This window comes from Hypanus sabinus, chromosome 8, assembly GCF_030144855.1.
Source record: "Hypanus sabinus isolate sHypSab1 chromosome 8, sHypSab1.hap1, whole genome shotgun sequence".
NCBI classification, from domain to species: domain Eukaryota; kingdom Metazoa; phylum Chordata; class Chondrichthyes; order Myliobatiformes; family Dasyatidae; genus Hypanus; species Hypanus sabinus.
In genome coordinates this window covers 49717433-49734860 of record NC_082713.1, presented here as the reverse complement: position 1 = coordinate 49734860, position 17428 = coordinate 49717433, and the positions used below count along the sequence as shown (strand labels likewise).

Sequence of the window (17428 nt, the reverse complement as noted above, 5' to 3'; positions counted from 1 at the left end):
GAGACATAGGACCAGAGGCTTGTAAATATCTCACACCAGTTTCTTAACTCTACCCACAAGGATTCTACATCTTCTGATCCTATGTCACTTTCTTCTAACTATGTGATCTCATTTTTTTTACCAGTGGAGCCATTCCTCCTCCTCCTGCCTCCCTGTATATCATTTCAATAGATTGTGTATCCTTGAATATTAAGCTCCTAACTACAATTGTCTTTCAGCCGTGACTCTGTGATGCTCACAACACCATACCTGCTAACCTCCTACTGTGCCACCAGATCATCTACCTTATTTCTATAGTGCATGCATTCAAATATAACACCTTCAGTCCTGTATTTGTCACCCATTTCAGTTTTGACCCCTTTTACACTGCAGTCCATCCCACTGACTGCAATTTTGCCCTATCATCTGGCTGTCCTTCCTCACAGTTTCACTGTAGACTACCTCTGCTTGTAAACCAACATCCCTACCCTCAGCCCTATCACTCCAGTTCCCATCCCTCTGCCAAATTAGTTTAAACCCTCCTCAAGAGCTCTGGCAAACCTGTCCGCAAAGATATTGTCCCCTTCAGGTTCAGGTGTAGCCTGTCCCTTTTGTACAGGTCATACCTTCCCCACAAGATCCCAGTGATACATCAATCCGAAATCCCGGATCTGATCTTCAGCCACGCATTCATCTGCCAGATCATCCTACTTTGCCTTTATTGGGGCATGGAACAGGCGGAAGTACAGAGTTCGTTACCCCGGACGCCTTGCTTTACAGCTCCCTACAAACTCTCTAAATTCTCTCTTTAGGACCTCCACTCTTTTCCTTCCTACGTCATTGGTACCAATATGTACTAGGACAACTGGTGCCTCCCCTCCCCCTTTAGAACCTCGTGGACACAGTCTGAGACATCCCTGACCCTGGCACCTGGAAGGACAACATACCACCTGTGTTTCTCTATTGCATCCACAGACTCTTCTATCCACTGTTCCGACTATGGAATCTCCCATCACCACTGCATTCCTCCTCTTCCCACTTCCCTTCTGAGCCTCGGCACCAGACTCGGTGCCAGAGACGTGATCGCTGAGGCTCCCCCCGGTAGGTCATTCCCCCCCCCCCCACCCCCATAATAGTATCCAAAACAGTGTACTTGTTATTGAGGGGGACAGCTACAGGGTTACTCTGTGCTGTCTGCTTAATTCCCTTCCCTCTCCCGACAGTCACTCATTCACCTGCTTCCTGCAACCTAGGTGTGACTACCTCCCTGTAGCTCCTATCGATCACCTCTGCAGTTTCCCACGCAAAATACGGGAAATAAAGGTGGGCTTTTAGGGGAAAGGGAAAGCGATGAAACAATAGAAGCTCTAATAATAAATCTCGAAGAATAAGATTACTTATTTGCAAAGGCATTGTTTTAGGACAAGAATGTTTGGTAGATATTACACTTTTCACAGTGGTATGATAAGTGCTCACTCACAGTACAACTACCTTTACACTTTTCTGGTATTTTTGATGGTCAGCAAGTGAGTTAATACAGCCACTTTTCATGGGTTTTTCTGCTGAATTGCAAGTAGCAAATAGTTTGGGGCATTTAAAAAGACCTTTGGGATTTCCACATTTTACCTCCACAGGATCAGACTCTCGATCTTCATGCATTCATTATTTTTAACCCAACGTCTGGGCCATTGATTATTCACCTAAAGGCTTTACTGCCTCAGACAATTTGTGCAGAATTGCAGAGAGGGTACGGCAGCAGAGCTGGAGCCTCCCCTGCTGGTGTTTTAAATTTGATCAGAATCTATATTCACTTTTTCTTTGTTAAATCAATTGCTGTTGTATGTTTTGAAAACAGAGTTCATCGGAAGGAGTGATGTGCCTCTCACCCTCCCCCAGCCACGGCCCTGGCTCTATGATGTCCAGCCTCAGGAAGTACGCTTTGGGATTCCAGCATGCCATCCATGCCATGACCCAGCATTTTGCTAACGTCCGCATTCGGAGTATCGAGGAACCAGAGTACATTCCCACTGCCGAGATTTCTCCTTCTGATGCCATCACTGCTCAGGGAACAAACCGTTCTGCTCCAGGTGTTGAAGTTTGTTTTCCTGATGCTACAGTTCCTCCAGCTGATATTCCACCTCTTCCAACGTCAGAGCAGCCGCGTCAGCAGAATTTAGTTCAAAGTTTATCTGGTCCTGTGCAGCCTGTAGTATGTTATCCACCAGAGAGCATTCAGTCGTCATGTGAGGAAACCAATGTGGATCTGGGAACACCTTCCAATCCTCTGCCTCCCTCTGGATCACAATTTTTGGAAAAGCTATCCACTTTCGCCGGGCGGATGTCTGACGAGGTACTTAGTTCAGTGAACAAGAACAATGTTCCTCAGGGGTCTAAGCCTGATTATACGGCGGTGACACAGTCTGAGGACTGGACATGCACTGAAAGTGAATTTTCTTTCGAGATGTCTTCTCGTGATGTTATCCCAAGTTCACATTTGAATCAAACGTTTCCAGATGTTGACATGTCTCTTAAATCATCACACAATTATTTAAAGTCAAGCAAACCAATAGAGTCAGAGAGGAACCATGTCGTTCTGGAACGTGAGAGTAGAAATGCCATCCCATGTGGCATAGGCTTCCTAGCAAGCAGAGAGGCTTCCAATGTTATTCAGAAATCTCTTCAAGAGATTGGGATTGAAAGGGAAAACCACCTTGACGATGTTTCAAGGGCAATAAATGCCAGCTCTTCAGGGAAACCTCGTACAATGGTGCTTCCTGTTGTGGAGAATTATGCACTGAGGCTGACCCGGGAAGTAATTTCTGATGGCACCAGGAGAGCAAACTGGGAGGGAAAGGCGATAAGTCACAACATGGAGGTACTTGAAGAGGAAAGTAAGCATTCACACCTTGGCCACTTGGAATCACATGGAGGAAATTCTTTGGACCTTTCAGAGATTCAGTTGTCACAATCTGACATTGATGCACATGAACTTAATCATCTTGGAAGAACCACACCAAAGTCATTATGTATTGGAGTAAGCCCATTAATAGCTAGTGACCAGATTGCAACTTTAACACAACAGTCTTTTGATTCATCTGTGGAGGGCGAAAGACATTTATCAGCATTTGACAAAGAAAAAGCAGATAATCAAGACTATGAGAAACTCATGTGTGACAAACTTGGGCTCACCAAGAAAGCATCATTGGACTATCCTGATGCACCACCACCGACACCACTGAAGCCACAGCTCACAGGCAGTCAGAGGAGGAGTTTTACTAGGAAGCTCAAGGGAGGTTTAGCTAAAGAATTCCTTCCCTCACCCCCTCCGCCAACTCCAAAGGAAATTGTCAATTTTTGCCTGCCTAAAGATGGGAGAGAGGATAAGGCTGAATTTATGAGAAAGCTGATACGATCGCTGTCTCAAGAGTTTAGCGGAAAAGACACTACAGGGACTTCTGAGATGCCAGATGATGAAAGGCTGCAAAATGTACTGCAGGAATTTCCAGCTTCAGGAAGTGAACCAACAGAGGGGTTGTGCACTGAAGAGAATAAGATGCAAGACTACTTCAGTAATTTAGTATCTGGCATTGTCTTTTCATCTGCACAAGTTATGTGTGTTATTGTAGGAAAGAGCTTTGATTCTAAAAACCCTAATGAGCAGAACAGTCCCAGTGTTACATTTGGCAATGATTGCCAGCTGAAGAGCCACACTGTGGAAAAACTGAACCCGCAAGCTTCTGATGTAGCCATTCTGGAACCTCAAAGGATTCCAAGTGAAAACAATGGGGATAAAAACCGAGCCAGTTTTCCACTTGTAACAGAGAACAAATTGTGGGAATATATTGACAGACTAACACAGGAAATCATTAATTCTGTCATCAATTTTCTGAAGCAAATTGAATTACTTGAAAGTGGGGAGCACAAGGTGGAGAGGAAAGGGGATGAAAACAAAGACTGTAAGCATTCACGTTATATCAAGCAGCTAAGCTCCATGTCTGAAGGCTTGGTGCAAAGAGTGGTACAGTCTGCCCTCCACCTGTTTAAAACTCAGTATGAGTTGCAGCCAGCCCAATACGCCAGCACTGTGAGCTTATCTGAAGGTGATGTGGATCCTGCGCCCGCTGCAGAAGTATTTCAGAACATTGATCCTACAGTCAGGGGCATCGAGGAGAATCCTATTCTCACTGACAACGAAGAGCAGCAGTTTATCGAACCATCACTGGAGACAATCATATCTGAGGCAAACAGCCAAGCTGCAGCTCAGGACAGTGACCCTGTATTTATCCGGGAGGAGCAAGTGGCAGGAAGTCAAGGGACAGCTTGTGGAATTGGCACTACACGCCCTCTTGATGTAACAAATTGTAAGAATGACAGCAGTGCAAGATCTTTCAGCAGCCAGTGCCCATATAAGCAACCACTTGTAAAAATGGAAAGTGAAGAATTTGCTGGAGAGAATTGGAGTGGTTTCAGTCAGGTAGAAATGAAAGTAAGTTTATATGAACAAATGAAGGAAAGATCACGTCCACATAAAGATCAGGATGCATTGCTCAACCTCAACTCCAAGCCCATTAGTAATGATGAAGAAAAATCCTCCACCTTGGAATTAACAAAGCCAATGATGAAGGATCCAGAACACAAACAGTTAAACAAAACATATGCTGAAAGCTTAGCACAAACTATACTGAATTCTTCCATGGCTGATGTTTGTAGGCACTGTAGTTCTAGACTAGAGGAACGAACACATTCTCAAAGGACTGATGACTTGCACAGAAATGCTCTTTCTGTTTCCCGCAGCTCAGAAGAGAGTCTAGAGGACCAGCAGAAAGCACAGACAGAAGAATTGTTCAAGGACAAAGAAGAGCACGTTCCCTTAATTCTGAACACTAAATTTCAAGGACTCAATGTAATTGAATTTGCCGGCGATTCATCAACAAAACAGCCAGAAGAAAATTCAAATCAATCAATGGCTGCTTTAAAGCAGTGTAGTGAAGATCAGGAAGACTCTGAAGAAATGGAACATCGCAGCTTCTTATCTACAAAGCCAATTGAACTTTTGTTGGTAAACTTCAACTCTGCATCTACAACTGTCGATGTTCAGGTACAAGCAATGCTACAATGGGCAACAGCCTCCCAGCTCAATGTCTCCAAGATTCATATAAAAAATTCAAGTGAGGACTTTGTACAGGTAAGCTGTGCAAACTGGGGACTTAAAATTTATTCCCTAGACTCTGCAAATTATGTAGCCTAATTTGAGTAAGTGTGAATTAATTATCTGATTCTAACACCATGATCGAGCAAAGCTAAAAATAATACATTCAAGGAAAATCTAGAGGCAAAATGCTGCAGCTGCTGGAAATATGAAATATGCAGAAAAATCCACAATCACACAGATTCTGTTACAGTATAACAAAAGGCATATACAATACATATGAACACAACTGAGTAGCTGTAAAGCATTAATTTTCTTTGTCCTTTTATTGGAAACCACACTGTAAACACCAAAAGTAATGGAGTGGTATCACTTCAATCAAAGATGCTGGAAATATAGTCAACATGAAATGTGATTATTTCCAACTGAATATGTGCTCTAAAAACATTAAATGCTATTGCCAACAAGGTGATGAATAAATATCACAAAGTCATTTAGAAGTTAAAGGTTATTTCATGTTTTCCAATCCAGAGTATATTTTTGGGGTGATGTTAACATTCAACATTTTCCTTTCCCTTCTAATCTGCAGCTGTTCCTATGTTAGGAAGCAGAAAGGTCTACTCAGTACTTTTACCATTAGCCACTAAAAGCTATGATAGCTGGTTTGATTTCTTGCACACACTCTCTCTCATGTTTTCTCCTCCAGTTTTGTCTATCTTTCTTCTAACTAAGCATGTTACAGCCCTCGGGACTTATTTTAATAATTATGCATGACTGTTTTCTGTAATAGATGTAGCTATCTTTTCATTTCAATTTGTCTCCCTTTCCTTTTCAGTCTCCAAATGCAGGTCATTACCGTAATAATTTTGAGCTGTGACATATAACAGACAGTTGTTCTGTTGCCTTTTCCCCCTCCCTTGCCTGTCTTGTCACTTTTCCAGTAATGATAAAGGACCCTTGACTGAAAACACTTATACTTGTTTCTCTCCCTACTTATCCGAGTGCTTCCAGCATTTTCAGTTTTTGTTCAGATTTACAGTGTCTGCAGTTGATCACTCCAGTAAAACACTAATATTTCATCTTTGAGACCATATCCGATTGTGGACACAGGCAGAGTATCTGAATTTATCTGAACAGTTGCTGGAGTTGTAATATTTTGGTGGTGTTTTAACTGTTTCTCCTACGAAAGCTTATCACTAAATATGTACTCAGACCAGAAATAGAAACTGATCTGATGAGGGTTTCAACCCAAAACATTGACAATTCCTTCCCTGATGCTGCTCAACCTGCTGAATTCCTCCAGCAGATTGTTGCTATGGAAACTGTTAACCTACAGCGCTGGTTCTCTCCATTATCTAGTTTACCCATTACATCCATAAAGCTTTTAGACAGTATCTGCACTTTTAATTAATGATGCTTGGAGATGTTGCTTTGATATGAGAGTAATCACTAGTATTGAAACAATAGTGTCTTAGGCACTTAATTGGAAAACTACTTGTCCATTAACTAATGTCAGTAATTTCTTTGTCTGTTCCAGTTCCCCACTCTGTTGACATTAGCTGAAGAGGAAGAATGGACTGTGGGAGACCTCCTCTGTGCTGTGCTAGCCTTCTGTGAAAGTAACCAGAAAGCAGCCAATACAACACTCTTCGACTACCTCCTTGAACCATTGTATGGCATTGAGGCTTGCAGTAAACTGCACGGTGCCTCCAGCTAAGGCTTGGTTTTAGTGAGAAAATTATGCACAATCACCTTTTCTAGTAAATTCAACGTTCCTGAGGATCAACTTGCATTTGGAAGGCATGGAAAGGAAATAATCTGTACATTTCATTACCCCCAACCCACAGTCCTCTGACTGTCATGATCAACAAGTTATAATGAAGGAAAATACAATGTTTTTATAAAAATTTAAATTACTATGGTGGAATCTGTTTAATTTTATGCATGTGATCTGGTTCCAGATCAACTCTACCAAATGCTAGTCTGTAGCGAGGAATGAGGAGATGCAACAGCATTGCCTGCATCTACATGCTATTTCTCTGATTCAAATCATTTCATGAACCTTACCACCTCATCATCTCCTCACTTCCTCCCACAACAAAAGATTAATTTCGTCCCATGATCTTCTCCTTCCACCTCTCCTTCATACTGTTAGCTACACATTTTCTCTCAGCTCCATTCATTATATTGAAAGGACAAAGATAATTGAAATGGGAATAATCATATTTCCCAAATAGATTTTTATTCCTACTGTTAGTGTTGCTGTTTTGAATACAGCACTGAAAGAGACTACTCAGTCAATTGTGTCCACACTATCTCCTAAAGGGGCAACCCTGAGTTCTATTCCCCTGCTCTTTCCCCCAGCCCTGCAACTATTACCTCCGATATGCTTATCCAGTTCCCTTTCAAAGACACTGATAAATTTAGAACTCAGTGAGTTCTAGATCCCAGCCCCTTTCTGAGTGGTGAAAAAAAATTATATCCTCCTGGTTTTTTTTTGCTCAATTTTAAATCTTTGTCCTATAATTTAGATAACAGCTTTACTTCCAGGTCTAAGCCAGTCATGTTACTGTGTGCCTTTGTCATATTTCCTCTCATTTACTGTGCTCAAAGAAAAACAACTACAATTTCTCCATTGCAATCATTTTCCATTTCTAATCTTTAATTCTCACCCTTGGATCTATTATTGTATCTTCTGCACCCACTCTGGGACTTCCACATCCTTTCCAAAATGTGGGAACAGAATTGAATACACTGCCCCAATTGTAGACTAACTTGCAGGTTCAGTCACTTTTCTGCATATGCACTTTGTGCCTTTAATTATGAAGCCTAGGATCCAATGTACTTGAATAGCCACTGCATCTATATGGATGCCAGGGCATCAAATGATATGGGGAGAAGGCAGGGGAGTAGGGATGACTGGAAGAATTGGATCAGCCCATGATTGAATGGCAGAGCAGACTCGATGGGCCAAACGGCCTACTTCTGCTTCTATATCTTACGGTCTTGTGGTTTTATATAAAGGATTTATGAATATTTATACCAATTTCCTGCACACACTTTAGAATTTTAAAGTTTTAAATATCATCCTTTATTATCTATATAGTTTCTCTTTTTTATTTATGTAATTTCATCCCTCTCTGAAATGATTTCCATCTGGTTCATGTTTTGCCATTTACTTGTTCCTTTGTTTTTCTTCCAGACATTACAGCTCTCCTTACCGTTTACCACTCTTCTAAGATTAGAATTGGCCTTAAATTTGATATATTTACTTTGCACATGCAAAGTTATGTCGCTAATGTCTCAGGAAAAGAGAGGGCCTGGTCATGACTCCTAAAGAAACACAAACACAATGAGTTAGTAGTCTATCACATTTAACCCTTAGTCATTTTGTTCCAGTTGTCAATTAATAAACTAATTTTCTGATAGCTGTAGATTTATTTTGTGTCATTCCAGAATCTGGCACAATATGAGTGCAAGTTATCATCTTCTACAAGCTGAATATATTGATTATGCCTTGACATTTACCTCAAAGTAATCTTGTCCAAGTGACTGGTGAATGTATAAGCCTTTTGCCTTCACGCCATTTGATTTGGAAACACACCATTATGTTACTCAACAAAGCTCCCTCCAATGACTAATGGACTGTTAAACTAAGCCCTTCAAACCCCAACCTGTACTGAATTAGTTTGCCTTGTTAGTGGAAATAGGATATTACATTAGCCCCACTATTCTCAGATTATGCAAAAAGCAGCGTTCCTAACTACAAACGTTTGTATCTATGGGTCTCTGAAAAGTGTAGACTCATGAACCCTGAGTAAAGACTCATGATCTGTAGCACTAATGAGCTGTACTTTGTATCGTTCTGTTGATGAACCCTAAATTCAGAAAACCATGTGTCAATGCTACAAAAATACATCTCTTGTGTGTTCCTGAGGACAAACTTCTGAACAAAGATCTTCAATGCCTTTTCATGCTTTAACCCATAAATATTAATACCTTTGGAACTGTGTCTTGCTTAGTGTCAATTTCAGCAGAGAGGACAATGTTTATCAGTATTATGTTTATAAATAGGAAAATCAGTGTATTTCATGGAGACATTTTATAATTGAGATTACTGTAGAAGGAATACGCTCTGGATGTTTTCTAAACCTGCAAAGGTTTACCATGGGTTAGTAGAAGAATAAAATGCTTCCACATGATTTTGGATGACGATGAAAATCCTCTGCTGAAGAACAGGACTTCTTCAGTGGTGGCCAAATACTGTACAAGAAAACTTATAAGAAATATTCATTTAAATTTGTAAGCACTGAAGTATACAGAAGATCAGGAATCTTAGACCAGAGGTCTTAATGAATGCTTTTAATTATAATATTAGTCTGTTCCCTGCTGCTTCCTCCTTTTCAGACAAATCTTTCCAACATTAAAAGTCATAAGCCTTTCAGCGTAAAGGCAGGACAGACCTGTTCCACTACTTGCTTCATCACAGGCCAGACAATTAGAATCCTGTTACACCAAACATGGATTTTTCCAAACAAGAGAGAATCTGCAGATCCTCAGCCCAAAACATCGACTGTATTTTTTCCCATAGATGCTGCCTGGCCTGCTGGATTCCTCCAGCATTTTGCATGTGTTGCATGATTTTTTCAACTGGATTTTAACATGTGGTTGGGAGCTGTGCCCTCTACAACTTTCAGAAGGTTTTGTTTAGTTTGGATTTACTAGGTTTGTTATGTATATTTCCACACCTTAATTATATCTGTTAGTTTAAGTATTGCATGTGCAGTTCAGCTGTTACATTAAAAACAGTAGGTGAATGAACATAATCCAGCCATTCTCCTTCTATATGAGAATGTGCACGGTGTCATAGAGAAAGATGTTGCTCTATCTTGATCCAGGTTGGAGATGATTTCTCAAGGACTGTAAAACACAGCAGTATTTTTTCTACTTTTATCTTTAGACAAAATATTTTGCAAAATAGAATGTGTTAAAAGTTTTGAAATTATGCCCTGCATTTTTTAATAAAGTAAATTTTCTGCAATTTACTTTGTATATGGAACCCTAATTTATATTTACATAAATATAGAAACTGACCATTTCATCTGTCTGTGTGTATTGGATCGAAAACAGAAAATGCTAGAAAAAAAGTCATCAAGTCAGATTGTTCAAGTTTTCCAAAATAAAACATGTATTTGTGTATATTCCATGTCAGCTGTACACTCAGACCAATGTGCTCACCACTCCCCTCCCCACTTTACTTTTGCCTTCTACCCACTTATTACAAAATAAATTTTAAAAAACTGCACATGTAGGAAATCTGAAATATAAACAGAAAACCCTGGAACCCAATTGGTTTGCTGCTTTGTGGAGCACTTGTGTTCAGTATTCAGCCATGACATTGCGCTTCAATTACCTTGCACCGAAAATCACCATCCTCAGATTCAGATTCATTTATTTATATCACAATTACCTTAAAACATACAGTGAAATACATCATTTGTGTTAAGAACCAAGGATGGGCTGAGGGAAGCCCAGAAGCATTGTAGCACTTTCTGGGGCCAGCGTAGCATGCTCACAATGCTCAGCAGATCAACACTGAACACAACATGCTACTAAACCACAACTGCACAAACAAACCCCTGTCTTCCTCCCCACACACAGACAGACTTCCAAACCTTGGCCTCTGGGCCTCCAGTCTCCAGGTTTTGGCCATTGAGCTTTGATTTCTGGACTTCCCGTTGATTCTTGAGCTCCAATGTTTGGTATCTAACCCCAGACTAACTGATGACAGAACTCTGAATTCCAGGCCAACCTGCCCTCATGCCTCCTGCTGGTATGGACATTTGGTCCTAGGACAACCCAACATGTCCCTCGTCGCATGTCCATGGTGCTGGCCTTCAAGCACAGAGCAGAGGACTAGACTGACTGTCCTTCATCATCCATCCACGTTACTGGCCTTTGAGCACGAAGTAGAGGCCTGGATTCCGATGTCCTTTGTCACCCATCCATATCGTTGACCTTTGAGCAAGGGGCATTTGCCTGGATTCTGGATGTCCTTTATTTCATACCCACATTGCTGGCCTCCAAGAGCGGAGCAATAATGTCTGCTGCTGGACCAGACTCTGACCTGACCTTTAACTCCTCCACATTCCTGTCTCTAAGTCCTATTCTGACCTTTAACTCCTCCATCTCCCTCTCCCTAAACCCCAAAACTGAGCCCTAACTCCCTTCTCTCTCCCCAAAACCATCCCTACAGACTTAAAAAATAACAATTCAATCTGAGCCATGTACTCAATGGAGACTGCAGCCTGGTGCCACCTTGACTGGAAGTTTGAGATGATCCTGCTTCTGTTCTGATCTTTCTGTCTGTATCCTGCACTGTTAAAAGATTGAGGAATAGCTCCCTTGGCTCATTATAGTCTTCTAGACTTTTTTAAATGCCAACTTCAGGTAATGTGATCTTTTTTTTCTGTTTTAGCATAATGTGCCACTTCTGCCAGTGATCCATCTGACATTTGGCTCAGATTTTCTCTCATTCACTATGGCTTTATCTGCTGGGCACGTTCCACAGTTCAGCAATTACCAACATATAACTGCATAAACCCATTTGGTCTCATTCGATCAGTGATACTCCCTTTGTCGAAACCATCTGTAAATATAATTTCTCTCTTTCCAATTCTAATGAAGAGTCTCTGCCCTGAAACGTTGCTCTATTTCTCTTTCCACAATCACTAACTCATCTGCTGAAGGCTTCCAGCATGAAAAATTTCAGCCATTGTGCTAGAGAACCACTGCAGCCCTCACCCCTGTGAAATTAGAAAACATATTCTGCATTTTCATTCTTTATTACCTTACTTACTGCCTGTTATGTTACTGGTGTTTAGGGCAGCAATAAAGGTCCACCATCTTTGTCTGACCTTGGCCCCAGGTATGGTTCAGGGTCCTCATTTCTGCCTCTGCGGTATGCCGTCAAGTTGAGCTTAGTCTCCTGTATTTCCTCCATCCTTCTGGGGTCAAATGAAGTGTTGTCTTCCTCTCTTCTCATCACATGCCCAATCCATCTCCAATGTTTCCTCATGATGACTCTGGTCATGTCTTCTTGATGACACTGAAGGAGTAGGGCGTGGTTGGAGATCTTTCTTTGCCAAAAAATACTGAGGATCTTCTGGAGGCTCATGATGTGGAATGACAACAGCTAACAAGATCAATTTCTGTCATACGCCAGTATCCCAACCTGTACAAGAGTGTGGACAGAACACGGCTCTGGTACAGCTTCACTTTGGTGAGATGCTGTACGCAGTTGATCCTCATATTGCTCAATGACCTGAAGACATTTCTAGCTTTGCTGAGTTGGCACTAGATGTCGTCCTTGGTCCCACCATCCTGCGGAATGATGCTGCCCAGGTAAGTGAATCTTCAGGTGTTGGGTAAGTTGATGCCATATGCTTTGTCAGGTGGAGGAAGAGACTCTACATTGAGGGTCACAGTCTCAGTCTTCATTATTTAAATCTATTTGTTTTGATCTACAATAAGGAATCCTAGGAAGGAGGACCCAGAGCATATCCATACCCTATATGAGTCCTCTAATCATGACTGTGTCGGAACAGAGATGGAAATAGTTTGTCATTAGTTAGTTGTCTTTTGGATGCCTGAAAAATGAATCATCTTTTGCTGCAATTCAGCCAGCAGCACCCAAAGCCCACCAGATGCCATTTTCAGACAGCCTGCTCACCCAATTTGGACATTAGGTGGTCCAACTTTCAAATAACAACAGTAATTTCTACTTATGATATATTTACTGTAACAAGACTTCCCAAACACGTCACAGAAGTGAAAATTAATGCTGAACCAAATAAAAATGAGCTGATCCCAATGCAACAAGATTAATTTTAAGATGCATCTTAAAGGAGTAAAAAGAGATATAGATACGTCGAGATGAAACTTCAGAGCTTGGGCCTTTGGCAGGTGAATCCAGCACTGCCAGCAACAGAGCAATCACTTTTAGATAAGGAAGAAACCACTTTGCTAGTTAAATCTTCCCAGTCTTTTTCAAGGTGGAAGGATTGGGTGTCCCTAAGATTATTTTTTGATCCTTAATCATTTAATATCTGTATACATGACCTGGAACAGGGACCAGAGATTAAGATATCAGAGTTTGCCAATGACACTAAAATAGGTAGGTGGGCATGTTATAATGAGGATATTTGAAACAGGACATAGGTGAATGAGCAAGACTGTTATTAAACCCTTAGGAAAGAGGATGTCTTCTTTTAATAATCAATAATGAGGTTGTACGTTATTAATTTCTAACTACTTCCTCAACTTAGAAGTATATTTCTGAACTTTGCTCACTGGCTCCTTGTAACATATTTAACTCTCTCTATCTTATTTAGCAACCATGTGAGATCTTATTGACTGTTTGCCTTAAAAGTTCTTCACCTTTATATAATGTACACACAATGCTGTGGGAACTCAGCAAGTCAGGTAGCATCTATGGAGGGGAGTAAACAGTTGGCATTTCGGACTGAGACCCTTCATCACGACTGGAAAGGAAGAAGGCAGAAGCCAGAATTTGAAGGTGTGGGGGAAGGAGTGCAATATGGCAGGTAATTGGTGAGACCAGTTGAGAGGGAAGGTGGGGGAGGGGAGTTGAAGTAGGAAGTTGGAAGGGGTTTAGGTGGAAGAAGTAAAGGGCTGAAGCAGAAGGTATCTGATTGGAGAGGACAGTGAACAATGGGAGAAAGGGAAGGAAGAAGGGAACCAGAGGGAGATGATGGGTAGAGGTGAGAAGAAGGAAAGTAGTGAGAGGCTAGCCAGTATTGGGAATAGGAAAAGAGAGAAGGAGGGAAACAATGCCTAGTATTTTGTCTGGGTAGCCTCCAACCTGATGGCACAGGCATTGATTTCTCAAACTTGCAGTATTCATCCATACTCCCACCACCCCACCCTCTCTTTATCAATTCCTCCTCCTGGCTACCTGGAATCATATTCTTCCAATCAGCAACTACGTTACTCCATCAGAAGTAACTGCACTGTCTTTACTTTTCTAAGTTCTTAAATTGAACCAATTAAATTCCAAATGATTCACAGCTGGAGGTAGAAACTTAATATTTTTTCAGCTGAATAATTTTCATAAAGTAAATTGAAAACGTCTGTTGGAATAGCCCCAATAGAATGAACTGTGCTGTTCACTACTATTTGGAATAGACTGAGCTTTGAAGCCAAAACAGGAAATCTTCTCCACTCTCTGGTTGATAAACAGCACCATTAAATTTCTCATCGCACAGGAAGATAGAATCTTCCACAAGATACAAAATTCATAATCTTTGTAGTTCCACATCATGCCTGCTTGATCTATCCTTGCATTTACATATGGTAAAGATATCCCTTCCCCTCTGAACTTACCTCAAATGTCACTGTACATCTTTAGCCTAATCCAGCACTCTGCATTTTGGAAATATGGCACAAAGGGTCTCATCTATCTGAAAGAAGAAGTAACTTTATCTATAAGGCAGCAATGTTTGTTCTTTAAAGTTCATGGTAAACATTCATCTGCCTGAAAGGAATACTCAGATTGGAGCTGAGTTTCATTGGTCCTATCAACACTAACTTAAAGGTTGTGCAAATGCTGTTGTGGATTTTCTCACATTATATATCTCCTCTGGGCCCCTCAACTATTAAAAACTCAACAAGAAAGGGCTCCCTGGAACCATCACCATTACTTCTTCATCTTCTACTTTTTAATCTTTAAGACTTTCCTTAAAATCTACTTCTTTGATCAAGTCAGCTCTTGATCATCCTAAGATCTTGCTGAAAATGTTGTCTGATGTCCATGAAGGAGCTTGGATTGTTTTACCAAGTCAAAGGTGTTTATGGAGTCGTGAGTCATAGAGCACAGAAATAAGCCCTTTGGTCAAATGTGAAGCAGACTTTTTTGCTAATACAATGTAACAGCACTATTTTATATAAATAAGAATATCATTGTAATTATTAAGAGATCTACAGTAAAGGCTATCATTTGAGAAATTGTTTATTAGTCAAAAATGCATGACAATAATTCAATTACACAATGGTTTGGTGGACTGGTCATTGATCAAAGGACTCAAACTAATAGGAAGAGAGATAATTTTAAGATGACTGGAGGCAAATATTGGGAGATGTCAGAGATAAGTATTTTTTTTACACAGAGTGGTAGATACATGGAATGCCCTGTCAGGGGTGGTGGTAGAGGCAGACATATTAGGGACACTTAAGAAACTCTTAAATAGGCATATGGATGATAGAAAAAAATGATCTCAGAAAAGGTTAAAAGTTTGACACAACATTGTGGAGTGAAAGGCTGTTTGTTCAAGTTCAATTCCAAGAATGGCAGCCAGGGAATTTAAAATTCTAATAATTAAAATAGCTGATTAAAAATGTATAGTTTCAGTAACAGTACCATGGAGACTGTCAATAATATCTATATTTGCCAGTCATAACAACCCAGTGGAATTGCCTCCCCCGATCAGGGCAATTAAACACCAAACACATCTTTCCCTCCCCCCCACTTTCTGCTTTACACGACTCCCTTGTCCATTCATCCCTCCCCACTTATCTCCCTCCTGGCATTTTGTCCTTGCATTCAGAACAAGTGCTTCACCTGCCCCTACACCTTCTCCCTCACTACCATTCAGGGCCGCAAACAGTCCTTCCAGGTGAGGCGACACTTCACCTGTGAGTCTGTTATGGTCATGTACTGTGTTTGGTGCTCCCGGTGTGGCCTCCTGTATATCGGTGAGACCCGACGCTAATTGGGAGACCGCTTCGCCAAGCATCTACGCTCCGTCTGTCAGAACAAGTGGGATCTCCCAGTGGCCACCCATTTTAATTCCACTTTCCATTCCCATTCTGATATGTCCAGCCATGGCCTCCTCCATTGTCAGGATATGGCCACACTTAGGTTGGAGGAACAACTCCTTATATTCCGTTTGAGTAGCCTCCAACCTGAAGGCATGAACATTAATTTCTCAAACGTCCATTAATGCCACCATCTCCTCCCCACTTCACCATTTCCCATCCTCTTGTCCCTCTCTCATGTTATCTCCTTACCCGCCCATCTCCTCCCTTATCCCCCTTTCTGCTTTCTTCTGTGGCCTTCTGTCTCTGTCACCAATCAACTTCCCAGCTCTTTGCTTCATTCCTCTTCCTTCAAGTTCCAGCTATTGCCTGGTATTTCTCCCTTTCCCTTCAAATCTACTGCTCAGCTATTTTTCTCCAGTCCTGCTGAAGGGCTTCGGCCTGAAATGTTGACTGTACTTTTTTCATAGATGCTGCCTGGCCTGCTGAGTTCCTCCAGCACTTTGTGTGTATTTCTAGGATTTCCAGCATCTGCAGATTTTCTCTTGTCAGGGCAATTAACGTTTAGTAATACATAAGTGCCTGCATTAATAGCATTAAGACCATAAGACATAGGGGCAGGATTAGGCCATTTGGCCCATCAAGTATGTTCTGCCATTTTATCACAGCTAATTTATTAACCCTCTCAACCCCATACTCCTGCCTTCTTCCTGTAACCTTTGATGCTCTGATTAATCAAGAACCTATTAAAATCCGCTTTAAACATATCCAATGACTTGGCCTCCACAGCTGTCTGTGGCGATGAACTCTACAGATTCACTACCATAACACCATAAGACGTAGGAGCAAAATTAGGTCATTTAGCCCATTGGGTCTGCTCCACCATTTTATCGTGGCTGATCCATTTTCCCACTCAACTCTAATCTCCTGCCTCTCCTCATAACCTTTCACATCCTGACTAATCAAGAGCCCATCAACCTCTGCCTTAAATAACCCAGTGACCTGGACTCCACAGCCCTCTGGCTAAAGAAATTCCTCCTCAGCTTTGTCTCATCAATGATTAAATAAAAACAATTACAAAATCTACAGAGGAAAAGTGAACAATACCCGGGTCTGTGTAGAGGTAATATAACCGAACTAGCATTCAAATCCTGGAAGTGCAAGTTAAAATTCCAGCTATATTTGAGAAATCAAATTCAATTTGAAGAGATCTGGAATCAAAAATAACATAGATACTGTCATATGAACTAAACATCCTTCATGGAAAAATGGTATTTTTACTTTTTAAATTTATTTCTTAAATTAGTGACACAGAAAGAGGACATTTGGCCCATCACTTCCCTGCCAGTGAAGAAAGAGGGATTCAGTCTAATATCACCTTCCAACAGTAGATCCTTGCTGGACGAGTTCCAACTCCTTCAGAATACAGGCAAGAACCTCCACCACTCTCTGAGACAGCAAAGG

The 17428-nt window shown here is 41.1% G+C and overlaps 1 protein-coding gene across 1 annotated transcript in view; it reads left to right on the top strand.

Moving 5' to 3' along the window:
- Positions 1-14020, top strand: part of si:dkey-171c9.3 (uncharacterized) — a 50639-nt gene extending 36619 nt beyond the window's left edge. The window contains exons 4-5 of the mRNA XM_059977141.1: positions 1835-5164; positions 6666-14020. Of these exons, the coding sequence (XP_059833124.1) occupies positions 1835-5164; positions 6666-6845 (3510 nt within the window). The 3' untranslated portion in view covers positions 6846-14020. The remainder of the gene's footprint in view (positions 1-1834; positions 5165-6665) is intronic.
- Positions 14021-17428: the final 3408 nt, after the last annotated feature.